Source organism: Physella acuta, unplaced genomic scaffold (assembly GCF_028476545.2).
Source record: "Physella acuta isolate Inbredline_101_S28 unplaced genomic scaffold, ASM2847654v3 ptg001028l, whole genome shotgun sequence".
Taxonomy (NCBI): domain Eukaryota; kingdom Metazoa; phylum Mollusca; class Gastropoda; family Physidae; genus Physella; species Physella acuta.
In genome coordinates, this window is record NW_026732545.1 from 99,425 (window position 1) to 116,855 (window position 17,431).

At 36.8% G+C, this 17,431-nt stretch overlaps 1 protein-coding gene across 1 annotated transcript; it reads left to right on the forward strand.

Moving 5' to 3' along the window:
- Positions 1-9,296: 9,296 nt before the first annotated feature.
- LOC131954778 (uncharacterized) lies at positions 9,297-13,827 on the forward strand. The gene is made up of 3 exons (XM_059318541.1): positions 9,297-9,650; positions 10,520-10,681; positions 11,585-13,827. Exons 1-3 carry the CDS (start codon positions 9,467-9,469, stop codon positions 12,367-12,369), a joined length of 1,131 nt encoding a protein of 376 aa, XP_059174524.1. The 5' UTR covers positions 9,297-9,466; the 3' UTR covers positions 12,370-13,827.
- The last annotated feature ends 3,604 nt before the right edge of the window (positions 13,828-17,431 follow it).

A 17,431-nucleotide genomic window follows, 5' to 3' on the forward strand; every position in this document is an offset into this window, starting at 1 on the left:
GCCTAACGGGCGTTTGGTATGTTAGTAACGCCTACAGTTAACTTGGATTGGGGTATCAATATTCTAGAGCATTTAAACACTACCTGCTCGTCATTCAAGGTTATTTTTTGACTCCCTCAGACCATTATAATTAGCTTTTAACATTATATAATAAACTCGAGATGACAATGGTGAATTAAACTCGCCTCAAATGTATGTATTTGTCGAGCTAACTAACTAAACACAATATTAACAACAGCGTAACCTAACATCGTAGCTATTCGTATTTAATAACATTATTTGTGTTAAATATTCGGAACATGAATGTCTTCATTAGAATTTATTAACGAATCAATCATCATTATGGCGAATCATTTGACATGCCTATCGATTCCCTAGACAGAAGAGTAGTCTCCCTGTACGAGAAAGTCAATTACACTTCAGGGTTATCTGTCGTAGTTGTACTTTTGGCATATTTAACCCAATAAATGTCACTCAAGATATTAATAGACTTAATCGATGGGTGATTAGTGTATTGTAGGGTTAATTTAATGTCTGGCATAAGCTGATTTTATTTCCTACACAAATGAATTACATTTGTAGTGATGTTAGGCGAAGTTTAAAATCTACTTCTGGTTGCATAAACTTTCAACAATTTCTATCTATAGCAGTTTTATAAAAGTTATTTACTTGGAGGATGGCCGTGTTACAATAGTTTAAAAAGTCTGTTAAACATCTTTAAAAATCTTCTTTGTTCTTAATTGTAATGTTGGACGGAATTTCCTCCAACACAATTACGTTTTACACATTAACATGTAATTCGCCATAGAGTCTATAGCCGTTGACTAAGATTTCAGCTTGCTTTTCTTTTTGGAGTTGCTTCCAAATACTTAGTCCATCCAAGAAAAAAAAAGTCAGTAGTTGTCGATTTTGGAGCAATCTTTCCTTGATATGTTCCTGTCTTCAGCAATCGAACATCATCTGCCCTTTAAAAATCGATTGTTTATAATTTGGATTTTTTTTTATTATATGTACTTTAAAAAAAATTGTTATAGGATTTTTAAAAAGTCTATTTGTCAATACTCGGTACATTTCGTTCTTTGTGTGTGAATCGGAGCAAGTTTACCCCATTACGTCTCAATGACTTGTGATGACGTCATGTAAACAACTCGCCTCGGCTAGCAATCAAATATTTACACGATCGTGGTATGCTCGAGGAAGATGTTAGCTTATAGAAACATGTACACAAATTAGATCAATCGTTTCTTTACTGCTAGTATGTGTCAGAATTATTTAGTTTTCCTCAGAAAAGTAAAGGAGATAATCTAATTATATCCGTAGTAAATAACACCACTCAGGGCTCGTAATTCAGTACTTAGTTATGGCAATCAGTGGCTTGGAGGGTTGTTTTGTTGTTGTTTTTTTGTTTTGTTGTTTTTTGTTGTTTTATTTTTTTTGGGGGGGGTGGGGGGGAGTGTGTATGTCTACATAAGTATGTATATATATATATATATATATATATATATATATATATATATATATATATATATATATATATATATATATATATATATATATATATATATATATATATATATATATATATATATATATATATATATATATATATAAACTTTAATAAGAAAACTCATTCTGTTGAATCACTGTTAATCTTAATAATCGGATTATCTAGAGCTTAAATCCAATTAGATTTCATCTGGTTATCTCCTGTTAAGCTTCTAAGTTTATTTCTGTTATATTCCTTCAGATAATTTTTGTACACCAATCACTACATACGGACATGTTGGCATACAATAGTGTACATGTAGACTAAAAAGGTGGCAGAGCTAAGCTTAAAAGACTTTTAGCTTTAACTCATTTAAAAAAAAAACAATTACATACACAAAATCATGGCTAAACATTTATCAGTATATCTATTTTTAAATAATAATCCACCAACCCCCCCCCCCCCCCACCCCACCACCCCTTCCTATCCTCACAATTTTTTTTTTTAATTTGTTAAAGAAATAGCTGAACAAGCTTACCGTGCCATTGTAGACGGGTTCTAGTGGTCAAATACAAGATTTCAGTCCAACCAGGCACAGATGCCACACGTTTATCTGGCTATGTCGCTTCCACTGTCAACGCTTATCTGGTCAGCCATCAGCCAACCAATGAGAGAACAGGCAAGAAGCTTCAGATTGATTTATTTAAAGGTTTATTTAATGAATATTTCCTGGCTAATCAACTGCACTCGCATGTTTCACTTTGTATTTACATTCAACTGGATATATACATTAGATTACTGCAACTAATAAATTACAATGAATTCATCTGTTCACATATATTACAATAAATCCAACTACATACGTGTATTCCTTTTTTTATATTAAACTAGCCGTCCCGGCCAGGCCCTGCTCTGGCTTCTGTGAAAAACCTTTCTGTTAAAGACCATTACCTGTGTGTTTAGTAATCATCATAAACCCGGCATTGCCCACCCAAACCACAACCAACCAAAACAACAAAACGCAAACATAACGCTAACACAATTACAAATACAAACGAAAACAAAAACCTAACAACAAACCCAACCACAATCACAAACACCAATACAAACACAAAGAAAATACAAACAAAAAAGCAAACGAAAACAAAAACCTAACAACAAACCAAACCACAACCACAAACACCATACGAACACAAAGAAAATAACAAACGAAAAAGCAAACGAAAGCAAACCAAATCCAAACGCAAAACCAACCACAAACACAAACACAAACCCAAAGAAAAAAACACAAACGAAAAAGCAAACGAAAACAAACCAAATCCAAACGCAAAACCAAACACAAATACAAACACAAACCCAAAGAAAAAAAACACAAACGAAAAAGAAAAAAGCTTAATAATCGACTATAGTACCCCAGTTTATTCATAGTCTTTTTGCACTCACTTAAACGAACGTAGGTGCCAAACCAAAACAAAGTAATAAAAAGTAAATTCTTTTCCACTAATGCAATGTTTTATAAAGGGAAGTAATTGTGTTTTCCTTATTTATCAAAGGGAAGTAAGTGCCAAAGGACTAAATATAAATAATTTTCAGACATAATTAGAATTTTTGTTATTTTTTTTAAATTGTGTTTAATGAACATGCCGACAATTATTACTATCAGTTTGAAAAATGAAAATTATTTCCCAACACTTTCAATAGTAATTTTTTAACTCATAAATTGAGACAAATGCGCACGATAATAGTCTAACACTTTAATCCATTGAAGTATGTCAACGACAAATGTAGGTATTTTTACATACAGAATTGAGCTTTATATATTAGATTGTAGCACACAAAGGCCCGATATAAATGAATAAGCCAGCAGCTCTTTGTTTGATTTTGGAGTTTCCTCCCCTAGATGAGTTGCTGTCCCAAGCTAACACAAGCCTCATCTGCACTGAAATTTTAAAAAATATTTGGCGATCTGAGAATTTATTTCGCTGTTAAGTTTTAGAATGTCGTTTATGTCATTCAAGTTATAGATTGTCTTTTATGTCAAGCTATAAATTATTATTGATTACCTTTCATGCTTATTTTCTAAAATTCAAATTTTTTTTTTATATTTCTTTCTCCCCACATTTCTTCTCCATTCTTTATGTCGCTTTTTATTTCTCTCTATTTTCTTCAACAACATCTGTTTCGTCCTCTATACATCGCTAAATTTATTTATATTACAAAAACTTTAATTTCCCTACATTTTCTGATGGAATATTTTAATAATTATTAAAACATCTCGCCCGTGAACTTGCGTAATTTTTTTCAAAACATTTTCTGTAAGAGACGTAATTTTCTTGCCTGTAAGAGAAAGTAATTGTCTAGCCGAAGATCAAAAGAGAAGTAATATTAAGGATCAATAGTTCGATAATTACGAGGGGAAAAAGCTCAACACATGGAAGAACAAAGAACCACGAGTTAGAATTGTACCGTCGTGTGTTGTGTATAATGGACGAAAACGTCCAGCGAAATTTATTTACAACTTTACAAGCAAACTTTTTTTTTCTCAAACTTTGTTGGCTATACATTTTTTTTTTGTCCCTTAATCATTTTTTCCCTACAAGCTTAGCACATCAAAGAACTTTCTAAGCTGATGGAATTTATTTTTGACAGCTTGCAGAAGTATTTTTTCGCAGTTCGCAATTAACGGGGTTTTTTTTTCCCATGGTTACAAAGTTTTTATCAAGCTAGTCTGCTCAATAAAAAAAACAGTAATACAGGGAAGATGATCGAACTATGCTATTTGGTTTACATTCTAATCACACCACCCAAGTTTACGCAATCACAACTTTATCTATTTATAGCGTCTTCTCCCGTTTGCATCCAAGACACATGTGGTAGATAAAGTAGATTTCATCTGTTTCAGTGACGACGGAATACAAGGAGAAAATGTGGTGAGCGACATGCCCGGCCGCCTTTGTTTCCACAACGTGAGTCGGGTACCCATCGGAGGCCGGGATCCGAACTCAAGACATTCCGGTTAGCAGTTTAGCGCTCTACTACCACGCCATCCCTACAAATATATGTATATATATATATATATATATATATATATATATATATATATATATATATATATATATATATATATATATATATATATATATATATATATATATATATATACATATATATATATATATGTATATATATATATATATATATATATATATATATATATATATATATATATATATATATATATATATATATATATATATATATTGTTACGACTGTGGGGTCGTAGATTACAGGGGTAGGGTTGACGATAGACGTGACCCAGACTAAACAGGTCTTGACGAAGACGATTAGCGGTGCACGTGTTACAATTAGATTGTAATTACGGACAACGGCATCATCAATGGGGGTAGGTGTAGCAGACACGTATCTGTTGGCCTGGGTGACCGTGATGGGGGTAGTTTATTAGCAGGGTCTGACACTTTAATCAGGCACGACAGAACTGTTGGCGACATGTAAATTAGGTTAGACCGGATGGGGAAGACAAAGAAGTTAGGACTAGGAGGGTTAAGACAGTCAGGGTACGGCAGCTCACCAGTGATGACGTGTAGTTGTAGATAGTATAGTTTAGAATAGGTGGTAGGATTTTTGTGTTGTATTTTGATGGCGGTTACTTTTCAATATATTGTATCTCTGTTGTAAAGATTAAACTTACGTTGTTATTTAAAAAAAGGTGTTCGTTAGATTTAACGTGTGTTCTTGTCTACCTCCCCTCCTAAATCGAAAGATCTAGGTAGATCGGGTCGTAACAATATATATATATATATATATATATATATATATATATATATATATATATATATATATATGTATGTATGTATGTATGTATTTTGTATGTATATATGGTATATATATGTATATATGGTATATATATATGTATATATATATATATATATATATATATATATATATATATATATATATATATATATATATATATATATATATATATATATATATATAGACCATATATACATATAAATGGGTTTTAGGTGTTTGTTCGTATAGGGGTTTTGACCATTGGTTGTTTGACCACAGTGAGGTTTTGACCACTGGGGCACATATTGGCAAAGGAAACTGTTCTATATATTGTATTTGTAACATTACATTTTGGTTAAGAAACACAAATACTGTGCTACAGTACCCATCTCTGGTATCAATACCCACCCCCTGAGTTACTAGTGACCACCTCCTCTGCTCCTAACACCCACCCCTATGGTAGCTGTCCACACCTCTCGTTCGCATAAGCCTACGCCAAAGTTTATTTGACCCTTTTGTGTATGAATTTATTTAATTTTTATTTTGAGGTTTAATGAAAATCTCAGCCTATTTAACTTGTTAAAGTGGTCATCAAATTGATCTATTTTTTATGAAAAATTATCAGTGTTGAAGTCCCTGTATGCATGAGTGTTTTGCTTAATGTCTTTGACTACTATTCGTCCGACTTTTTAACTCGAATGTTTATTATAGATTAAACTGTGTGTTATACCCCTATGAAAGACCATAATAAAAAAATTTATCGAACGAATTCAGAACTTCATAAAGCCCATGATAAACAAAAAAAAGTAACAATCTCACGAAATCAAAACTTCATATCAATTAGATGATGCTGACGGAAGCAAGCGTCACTATTTTCTATACATCGACTGTAAGTAGCAAGATGGCTAATGAACCATTTGAAAGACACGTTACGGCTGATTAAGCATGTCGATAATTACTTAAAAGCCTTGAGTGCTGTTTATAATCCATTCCTTGGCCCACGAAAATGTTCTATGTACAAGGTCAATAAGTCCATATTACCATGTTTTATTTTAGAGATAGTGGGATCGAAACTAGATCACACCGATAGTACCGTCAAAATCCCGGGGTGAGTTCCGCACCGGGTGACACCATTTAGGGAGGGGGGTGAAACCAAATTGGAAACTCGCAAACATTACTGTCAAAATAACGTTTTATCCCGTTTAAATAATAAAAGAGTTTGGAAGAGGGGTGACACCAAACCAAAAATGTAGACATTGTACACAAATATATCAGTAGAAAAATAAACACACCAATTTATCGGTAGGAGAAAAACAAAACACAACAATATATCAGCAGAACAAATACAAAACACACCAATATATCTTTAAAACAAAACACAACAATATAGCAGTAGTATAAATACAAAACACACCAATATATTTGTAGAACAAATACAAAACACACCAATATATCGGTAGGAGAAAAACAAAACACACCAATATATCTGTTAAACAAAACACACTAATATATCTGTTAAACAAAACACACCAATATATCTGTTAAACAAAACACACCAATATATCTGTTAAACAAAACACACCAATATATCTGTTAAACAAAACACACCAATATATCTGTTAAACAAAACACACCAATATATCTGTTAAACAAAACACACCAATATATCTGTTAAACAAAACACACCAATATATCTGTTAAACAAAACACCAATATATCTGTTAAACAAAACATCAATATATCTGTTAAACAAAACACACCAATATATCTGTTAAACAAAACACCAATATATCTGTTAAACAAAACATCAATATATCTGTTAAACAAAACACAACAATATATCTTTAAAACAAAACACAACAATATAGCAGTAGTATAAATACAAAACACACCAATATATTTGTAGAACAAATACAAAACACACCAATATATCTGTAGAACATAAACAAAAAACACCAATATATCTGTAAAAAAAACACAACAATATATCAGTACAACAAATACAAAACACAACAATATATCAGTTCAACAAAAACCACCAATATATCAGTACAACAAATACAAAACACACCAATAGGCCTATATCTGTAAAATAAAACACACTAATGAATAAAATAAAACAAACATCACAGAAGTAAAAGAAAACAAAAACATCAGACAACAGTGTGTTAGCCTGTAGAGAAAAAAAAATCCTTAAATGACATGCTACAATTAGCCCAACGGTCGGTCCACTCCCAGAGTGTACTCAACTAATTCACTCAACTAATTCACACACTGGCGCCTAATGACTGTCATTACCGTGTATTAATAATGACCACGTGACTAACAAAGCAACAGGAGAGAGAAAAAATTTGTTGACAAGTTATTTTTTCTCACGTCCGGCGTTCTCACCATGGGAAGGGGGAGGGAGAGAGGAGGGAGGGGCGAGTGGAATTTGACAATGTTTTAGAACCTGTGACAGCTGCATGAAATATGGAGGAAAACATGACAACATGTCGACTGTTTTCGAAACATGAGATGCGATCGGTTTGGGGGGAAGTGGGAGGGGGGTGGTAATTAGCTTAATTTAGCGTAATTTTTTAACAACAACGACAGCTATTTTATGTAATATTAGTTTATACTAGTCATATTCCTTAGGTTCACATGTTTCTTGTAACCACCTCGGTTAGATTCAGCAAGTTTTATTATCGCAGTAAGAGAGAAAATAACAAAAAATGGGAGACAACTGAATTCGAAAATCGAGAATAAAAGTGCTTATAAATGCGTAGCTAAACACCACTACATATGGCGCTACCATTAGTGGGTATGTAAATCAGTGGAACTAATTACAGCGGTCCCAATCAGTTTAGTATTACAATAACAGGTTTGCGATCGGGCCCTGATAGTTAGATAACAGGATAACATTATTCATCGTTTAGCAAGAGCAGGATGACATTATTCATCGTTTAGTAAAATGGTTTTACACCAAAGTACTACATTTCTTAATCATGTTAACGCTATTTGGATTTATCTGTTAAATTCATATTTTAAAAATACAAAAATTTGTTTTCAATTTAACATTTTTGGTAGAATGTACTTTATCGCAAGACTAGCTCGCAATTTATTATTTTGTTTTTTTTTTTTAATTGAAATTGATAGAATTTGATTAACACTGTGTCCATGTGTGTAGGGTACAGCTAAATCAAGTTTATAACCACAACAATAATACAAAAATATCTAACCCAATCCAGTATGGTACAGTTCTAGCAGGTTTAGAACCACTACAGTACAATATAACTAAATCACTCCAAGTATGGACCGAGCAACCCCCCCCCCCCCCCGAACGAAATGAAATTAATATAGAAAATATATACTTTTAACAGAGTCGTCGTCCGCCCCCCCCCCCCCCTCGAGGAAAAATAATACAACTCCATCCAACCCAACAGTAGGGTACAAATTATGCAAGTTTAGAACCACTCCCCAAATATAACCCCCTCCAACCCAACAGTAGGGTACAAATTATGTAAGTTTAGAACCATTACATAATACAACTCCGTCCAACCCAACAGTAGGGTACAAATTATGCAAGTTTAGAACCACTCCCCAAATATAACCTCATCCAAACCAATCCAGTAGGGTACAAATTATGCAAGTTTAGAACCACTCCCCAAATATAACCTCATCCAAACCAATCCAGTAGGGTACAAATTATGCAAGTTTAGAACCACTCCCCAAATATAACCTCATCCAAACCAATCCAGTAGGGTACAAATTATGCAAGTTTAGAACCACTCCCCAAATACAACCCCATCCAACCTAATCCCAGTTTTAAAACAAAAATTGTCCCGGGACATAATGGCTCTAGTAAATGTCACCGCTTAAGTTCCACCTCACGCCATCCGCTGTGCTGCGCATATGATGTGTAAATGCTAGTGTGTAGTGTGTTCATTCATGTCGTAGTATATTCCTTCAACACATTCACAGTGAGCAGAGTTAAGGATGTGTTTGAATCTTTGTGTAGAGAACATTAAGCAAGTCTGATGAGTTTCTTAAGATAGATCAAGGTCCGGTTTTTGTTCATTGAAGGTTTAGTGAATGTCCAGTCTTAATTTCCATGAGTGTCCGGTCAGTTTCCAGCCCTAGTTCCATGAGTGTCCGGTCAGTGTACGGTGCCGGAAGTGTCTGAAGATGGGCATGACGTGTCGCAGAGAGCCGGCTGGTCACGTGTCGACCGTGCTGCAGATCTCCGGGTACTGCCTGTTCTGGGTGGGCGTCTTGTCCAGGTCCTGGAGATGGGAGATCGGGTACCTGTACGGCCTGTGGCTCAGGTGTGACCAGGACGCCTGCGTTCACCTGTCTGCTGGATTACAGTGTAGGTCTCGTTCTGTGTTCGTAGCTTGTTCGTCAAGTCTGTTTCATTAATAGCATCTTCAGCATCATCATCATCATCATCATCATCGTCATCGTCATCATCGTAAAACATCTCTGATATTGTAAAGTCCTTTTCATAATATTCCTCTTCTTGCATGTATCATCTTTTGCACAATCAACCACTCATTATCAACCAAACACCTCATCATCAACCACACTCCACATCATCAACCACACTCCACATCATCAACCACACTCCACATCATCAACCACACTCCACATCATCAACCACACTCCACATCATCAACCACACGCCACATAAATCAACCACACAGCTTACCACCAACTACAATCATTATCAACCACACTCCACATCAACATACACTCTCCACACTCCTCACTCCACATCACCAACCACACTCAATATCATCCACACTCCACATCACCAACCACAATCCACATTAACAACCACACTACGCCTCATCAACCATACTCCACCTAATCCACCTTACTCCAGCGAATCCACTTCACCCCACCATACCCGCCACATTCCCCATTAACCACCCTCCTCTTTCACTGACCTCTCCCCTGCAACTCACACGCGCCACCTCCTCCACCAGCTTTTCATTTGACGTCAAGTACTTTTTTTAAAAAAAGCGTAAATAAAAAATGAAAAGTGCCTTAACAAAAAAATGAAACCAAAAAAAAGCCTCAATAGTTTCGTTTTTTTTCCTAGGCAGTATTTTATCCATACTTCTTAAGTACGTAAATGTATTTGTTTATATTTTCCTCTACATCCAAAAAAGCACATTAAATGTGTAAACAATCAATTTCTCCGTGCATACCTGTGTGACCTTGACCTCTCCACAGCCTACCTGCTGCTTGTCCGATGCGGTATCGCCATCAGCGTCGTGCTCTTCACGGTCAACATCATCTGTCTACTACTGGAGGCCATCTTGAGGCTGTCTGATGTCCACGTCAGACAGGTCACTAGGTCAGCCAATGTCGGCTGTCTGGCCGCAACGTTTGGGGGTAAGTTGACCAGCTTAGTCTAGAACCTAATTTTAAGAAAAACGTTCGCGTTAATAGGATTTAGCCTCATCCTAATCACCCCCCTCCCAAATTATAATTATCGCAATATGAGCTTAATTGAGAACTTCCTTAATTAAGAGAACTCCCTAGATTTAGAACTCCCTTAATTAAGAGATTCCTTAATTAAGAACTCATTAAAATTAAGAATTCCCTTATTTAAGAACACCCTTAATTCAGAACTTCCTTAATTAAGAACTCCCTTAATAAAGTAGACCTACTCCCTTAATTAAGAACTCCCATAATTAAGAACTCCCTTAATTAAGAACTCCCTTAATTAAGAACTCCCTTAATTAAGAACTCCATTAAGCTCGAAATCAAACTCCTGGCTCGGCTCTAGTTGCTGGAAACTTATGGATGATATGGTGATTTTAAGCTGAACGATTTTTATTTACATGTATCGGGCTGTTCAAAGCCTATGTTAACAGGTGTTTATTTACATGTAACGTCCTTTACATAACCAGGGTTTCTTTCGGCGGTGTGCTCTGAAACTCTCCGGGTGGGGTGAGGGCAGACTTAAATTTTCGTAGGGAGGGGGGCGGGACTGGTTTGTTTAAGTTTACATTTTTGATATAAAATATTTATATTTTCTATCTTTTTCGAAGATATGCCTGAAAGAAACTCTGTACAGAAATGTTAAACTATGCCCATGTGATTTCTCCCCAGCTATCCTGTCCTTCTGATCTATAACTCATGTTAAACTATGCCCATGTGATTTCTCCCCAGCTATCCTATCCTCCTGATCTATAACTCATGTTAAACTATGCCCATGTGATTTCTCCCCAGCTATCCTATCCTCCTGATCTATACCTCATGTTAAACTATACCCATGTCATTTCTCCCCAGCTATCCTGGCCGCCTGCTCTCTTGGCCTCTACGGCTGGAACACCGTCATGTTGAGGGAGAGGTCGCCGGTTCTGCTCTGGGGGTTCGGCGCCACGGGAACCAGCGTCATCCTCCTCCTGCTGGGCAACATCCTCAAGGTCATGGGCCCGGCGTCGTCATGGCAACGAGACTTCCCCTGCCTCGCCTCCAGGAGGTGCGGCGGGGGGCGTGTGGCGGGGGGTCTGTACTGCTCCACCTCGGCCGACTCGTACCTGACCCAGCGGGGGTCGGTGAACGCCGCGGCCAGCCCGGGGGTAGACAAGCGCGAGCTGGTCCCGTGCTGCCGCCAGGTGTCGCTGCCCTCCTCCCACACCTCCGACACCAACTACCGCCACTACGAGGAGATCAGCTTCGACGAGATGCCCGCGCCCCCGCCGGAGATTTTATACCAGCCCCCCTGGGGCAACACCCACGAGTACTTCGTGCTTCAATCGGACTACCAAACGCCCCCGCCCGTCACGCAGTACTCCGTCGCTTCCGTTACCCTCTCTCACCAAACAGGCTCTCAAGCTGTAGGTTCAAATCCTACCTGGAACGCGAACGTGGAACCTCGAGGCTCGGTAAGATACGCTGAAGCCCACGTAGCCGGCAATTTCCGGCACCCGTCCCACAAAACATTAGACCGGACGTACGAGAGGGCAGCGCTGGTCAACAGCAACAACTACAGAACAATGCCGTCCATCGGGGTCTCGTCCAAATACCAGCACAGGCGACTTCAAGAGGCGTCAGGATATACCCAGTACTAGTTTGTGTGAATACACTATTTAAACATTCACATCGTTCATTTCATTTGCTAACTTTTCATTGGTTAACAACTAATTTTAATTTCCACTACTTAATGCTCTGTTAAAAATAACCAACCAAAACTGATATCGACGAATCATTTGGGTTTTTTTTTACCAATTCTGCTGCAATGGCCCTCTGTTAAAATATAAACAATACTCGCTGGAACGTTTGCAATACGTAGCCATCACGAGTAATGCGTTTTCGGCTGTTTAAATTTTCATCGACCTGCAAATTTTGGCTACCTATGGTGCACTGTTAATATTTTATCAAAATGTGTACAACGATCACTTGATTTTGACGTCGACATTAAATCGTGAAGATTTTTTTTTAAACTAAACCGATCCTGTTTGTGTTTGCTAAATAAATAATTGTTGTCTGTTTCTCGATCGAATTCCAATTACCATGTTGTGCCATGTTTGAGTGTCAAAAACAATTCGATTTTTGTTCCGTAAAAATCTTGCCACTTTTTACTTTCTTGTATACAGAGTATAGAGAAAGTATTGTAATCGTGCATAAAAATCAAATGAAATTTCGACAATTTTCGTCGTTTTACACTTCCCTACTTTATTTTATACGAAATATAATGAATGTTTTGTAATCGCGAAAAAAATCTTAATCGAGATTTTGACAAATTTTGACGTTTTACAACCTTTTGGTGTCAGAAAAGGTTAGTTTTGCAAACCAGTTCGTATGCGTGTGTGTCTACAAACACGATACCTTAGTACCAATTATGTTATGTGGACCAAATTTCATGTACAAGTATTATATCAAATGTATAGTTTTCTATCGACTTCTCAGCAAATTCCGATAACCGGAAGTGCTACTTACTCTACTTCCGGTCTTTTTAAAGCCGATAACTCAAGTATTATTAAAGTTGGCTAGACAAAATGTTACATTTAAGTAGTAAATTTTATGCGCAGGTTTCTATCAACTTTTAACGATTTCTGCTAATTGCAAGTGGTAATTTACTCAATTTCCGTTAAAACACAATAACTTGAGAACTGTTCCAGTTACGTTTAAGTAATTTTATATACAATTAAACGATCTTATACTTAGATCACTTTCAATTTTCGAGTGACTTCCGATATCCGTGTTACCTCTATTTCTGTTTTCTAAAAATACTAAAAAACAAATAACTTGAGTACTGTTTCAGTTAGCTAAACGGAATTGCATACGCATGTACCTGATCATATTCGCTAATATCTGTCGAATTTTTAGTGATTCCCTTTGAAATTTCCGCTATTTCCGATTTCTTAAAAAAGTAATGAATGTTTCCTTTAAGGAGTAGGTTACAGTTATTCTCTTCTATTGTATTTATACTCATATGTTTTCATTCATTTGGTGCACATCTTTTTTTTTGCGTGCGATTCTTTTATGTTTAAAATAATTAATTTTGTTTAAATTAATAAAAATCGTTTCACAGCCCTATGTAATTAAGAATATACAAGAAAGTTTAGGGAAGATCACTATCATTTTATTTATTTTTGTATTGTTTTTATATTTCTCATTGAAAATAATGAACAATTTATTCATCATAAAAGTACATTAATATATTTTATGTTATAGAAGTATTCAAATTTGTATGTAGTCGACTATGTTGAAATATTAAAATTTCAAACGACCCTCAGTTTTATTAAAGTTGAATATTTTCTACATTTTTCTCAAATTATTATTTACATAGATAGGTGTTTGTAAGTATTAAATATTTAAAACTATAAAATACTTTTAAGTAAATCAATTAAATAATGTACATTCCTCTATAAAAAGTTACTATTTTTATTTTCGTTGCATTGTATTTTCTTTCTGAGATGAAATATGAAATATATTAATTTTGCTTTTTTTTTTGTATCTTTAAATAAAGAATAATGTATATGTCTTTAGAATTCTAATTATTTTATGATCCCATATGAAAGGGACATCACCCAGAGATCAAGCGACAGAGATGTTTTGTAATGTTGTCACTGATAGACATTGCCGTCAAGTCACATTTTGTCACACACCCCTCTTTTTTTTCTGCGCTTCTCACAATGTGTCACATTTTGTCAGACACCATTCTCGTTTTATTCGCTTGTGGTCAATGTATCTAACCTGTTCAGACCCTTCTCCTCTACTTGTCACAATTTGTCAGCATCTGTCACCATTTGTCACTATTTGTCACCATTTGTCACCATGTGCCACTATGTGTCACTATTTGTCACTACTTGTCACCATTTGTCACCATTTGTCACCATTTGTCACTACTTGTCACCATTTGTCACCATTTGTCACTACTTGTCACCATTTGTCACTATTTGTCACTATTTGTCACCATTTGTCACTACTTGTCACTATTTGTCACCATTTGTCACCATGTGTCACTATTTGTCACCATTAGTCACTATTTGTCACAATTTGTCACTATTTGTCACCATTACTAACTATTTGTCACCATTTGTCACCATTTGTTTGTATAAAGCGATGACTGAATGTCACATTGATGGGACCATCAAATGTTACAGTTGTCACATTGATGTGACCATCAAATGTTACAGTTGTCACATTGATGGGACCATCAAATGTAATAGTTGTCACATTGATGGGACCATCAAATTTTATAGTTGTCACATTGATGTGACCATCAAATGTTACAATTGTCACATTGATGGGACCATCAAATGTTACAGTTGTTGGCCTCGATACTCTGCTGTCACATTGATGGGACCATCAAATGTTACAGATGTCACATTGATGGGACCATGAAATGTTAGAGTTGTCACATTGATGGTACCATCCAATGTTACAGGTGTCACATTGATGGGACCATCAAATGTTACTGTTGTCACATCAAATGTTACAGTTGTCGACCTTGACAGTTTCATGACAGCATGTAACAGATGACCAGCTCGCCAGCCTCTCGCTGCCAGATTTTCCCGGCCATCTAAAAATCAGATCGATACGCTTTGATCAATCGCCTATAAAAATGTTCGACCCCCCCCCCCCTATCGCAATCGTTAACCCGGCTACCTGTACAGGATGGTCAATACCAGTTGCTGCCCGGCTACGTCATCACCCGCTGGATATATGATGACGTCACAATTAGTTCTGAGACAGTGAGAAATTCTTCCTGGTCTGTCTATTCACACAAGGCGAGTCATTAGGTGCTAATCTTTGTTTACGCACCAGATTTTTTTTAAATCCATCGCAAAAAAATTCTTCATTACGGGAATTCCCGTTAATAGTAAATCGATGGTTTTTTTTTCATTGTGTAAGATATTTCGGCTTTTAAAAGAAATCGATGCGCATCTATTGTTTTTATCTACTGGGCTGTGTTCTGATGTGAGCCACATTAAGCCATTGTACTTTCTACAGCCAGATTATGGTTATACTTTAACACAAGCTGTATCTAGAGATATACAAGTTGTAAACGTACATATGGCATAAGAAGTATACGCACAATATCCAAACTACAAAAGGTCTTTCTTTCTTGATTTTTATGTGGCCCCTTGTGGAGCTAAGGGCTACAGCCACACCTCTCCATCGGACTCGGTTTTGGGCAGCTTTTATATACGCAATGTATGCCTAAGGCAGACCTTTGCTTCATCTTCTAAGGTTCTTCTTCTTCGTTCTTAATTTTAGTGTTGGAAGGGATCCCCTCCTACGCAATTAAGTATACGTGTCAGCTGGTTATGCGCCTTATAGGCCGTTGACTCCAATTTCAGTCTTCTTTTCTTTTTTGGATTTGCTAAAATAACCTTTGTCCAACCAAGAACAAACTACTAGGCAGCAGTTGTTTGATTTTGGAGTTGTCTCTCCTAGAAGAGTGGCTGTTCCCAGTTAACGAGCCTCATCTGCCCGAGGGTTCGAACTCGAGACTTTTCGGTTTAGCAACCAGGAGCTTTACCACGCCGAGTCCAGGATTTCATTGGCCTACCTACTTTCCTCTTCCCCTGGGGATTCTAGTCTGAAGCTTTCCCCCCTCCGGGTATGCCCAATCTATCCCCGATCCCGGGCTTTATTTTCATGTCTATTGGCTGTGTTTGGTCATTTGTAACATGTTTGTTTGTTTTTTGACATTTTTTTCTGGCCATCTTATCTTGAGGATCTGTCGTAAACATCTATTAGTGAACGATTGCAGCCTGTCTGTATATAAAAGCTAGCTACGCACTACAAAAGTTATCCGCGGCTTACGAATGTTACCCACGCACTATTACAGTTACCCTCGCACTACAAAAGTTACCCACGCCCTAGCAAGTTTTCTCGCCATAAACGGTCCATAAACCGCTTGCTCGACCATCCGCTATCGACTGTTTTGATTTTTTTTTCATCCTCGGCCGTGCAAGGAAAATCACCCAAGCGTAACGCTGTGAAGTCATAAATCAGCCATAAATCATCCGAATGTCATCAAGCCGTACCACGTGGCTTGTCATGCTAATTACCGCGCCACGGCCGACTCATTCGCCGCACGATCGCCACTTCGTGGTTCTAATTACCCCAACCACCAACCACCCACCCAACCCCTGCCTACTCACCGAATCTCCATGATTAGCGTAAAGTTGTCGACCTTTGTAAATTTTCTCCAATCCAACAACGACGTCATTATAATTAGAAAATAAATCAAACTTTCGCTGACAAACTACACGTGTATAAGAACACAAACATGTGAAGAATGAGATTTACGCAGACCGTAATGCAGTATGTGACTTGCTATGACGATTCATATATTGAACAGGTTTCTTCAACAATAAATCTATGAGTCTCTAATTTATTAGGCGTTATCTTTATGTTTGATGGATTTTTTAAAAATTCTGGAATTATAAGAAGAGATGCTCTTATATGTGTAACGTTGTTTTAAGATACAGTTGCTACACAGACTATAGGAGGCGACGTGGTCGGACTGGTAGGGCAGATAGCTGCTAAAACCGAAAAGTGCGGTGTTCAACACCCACCCCCCCCCCGGGCCGATGAGGCGTGAGAGCAGGGGACCATGAGCTTCGCTGGGCCCCACTCGTCACACACAAGCCAAGAGTCAGTCTTGCTCGACTC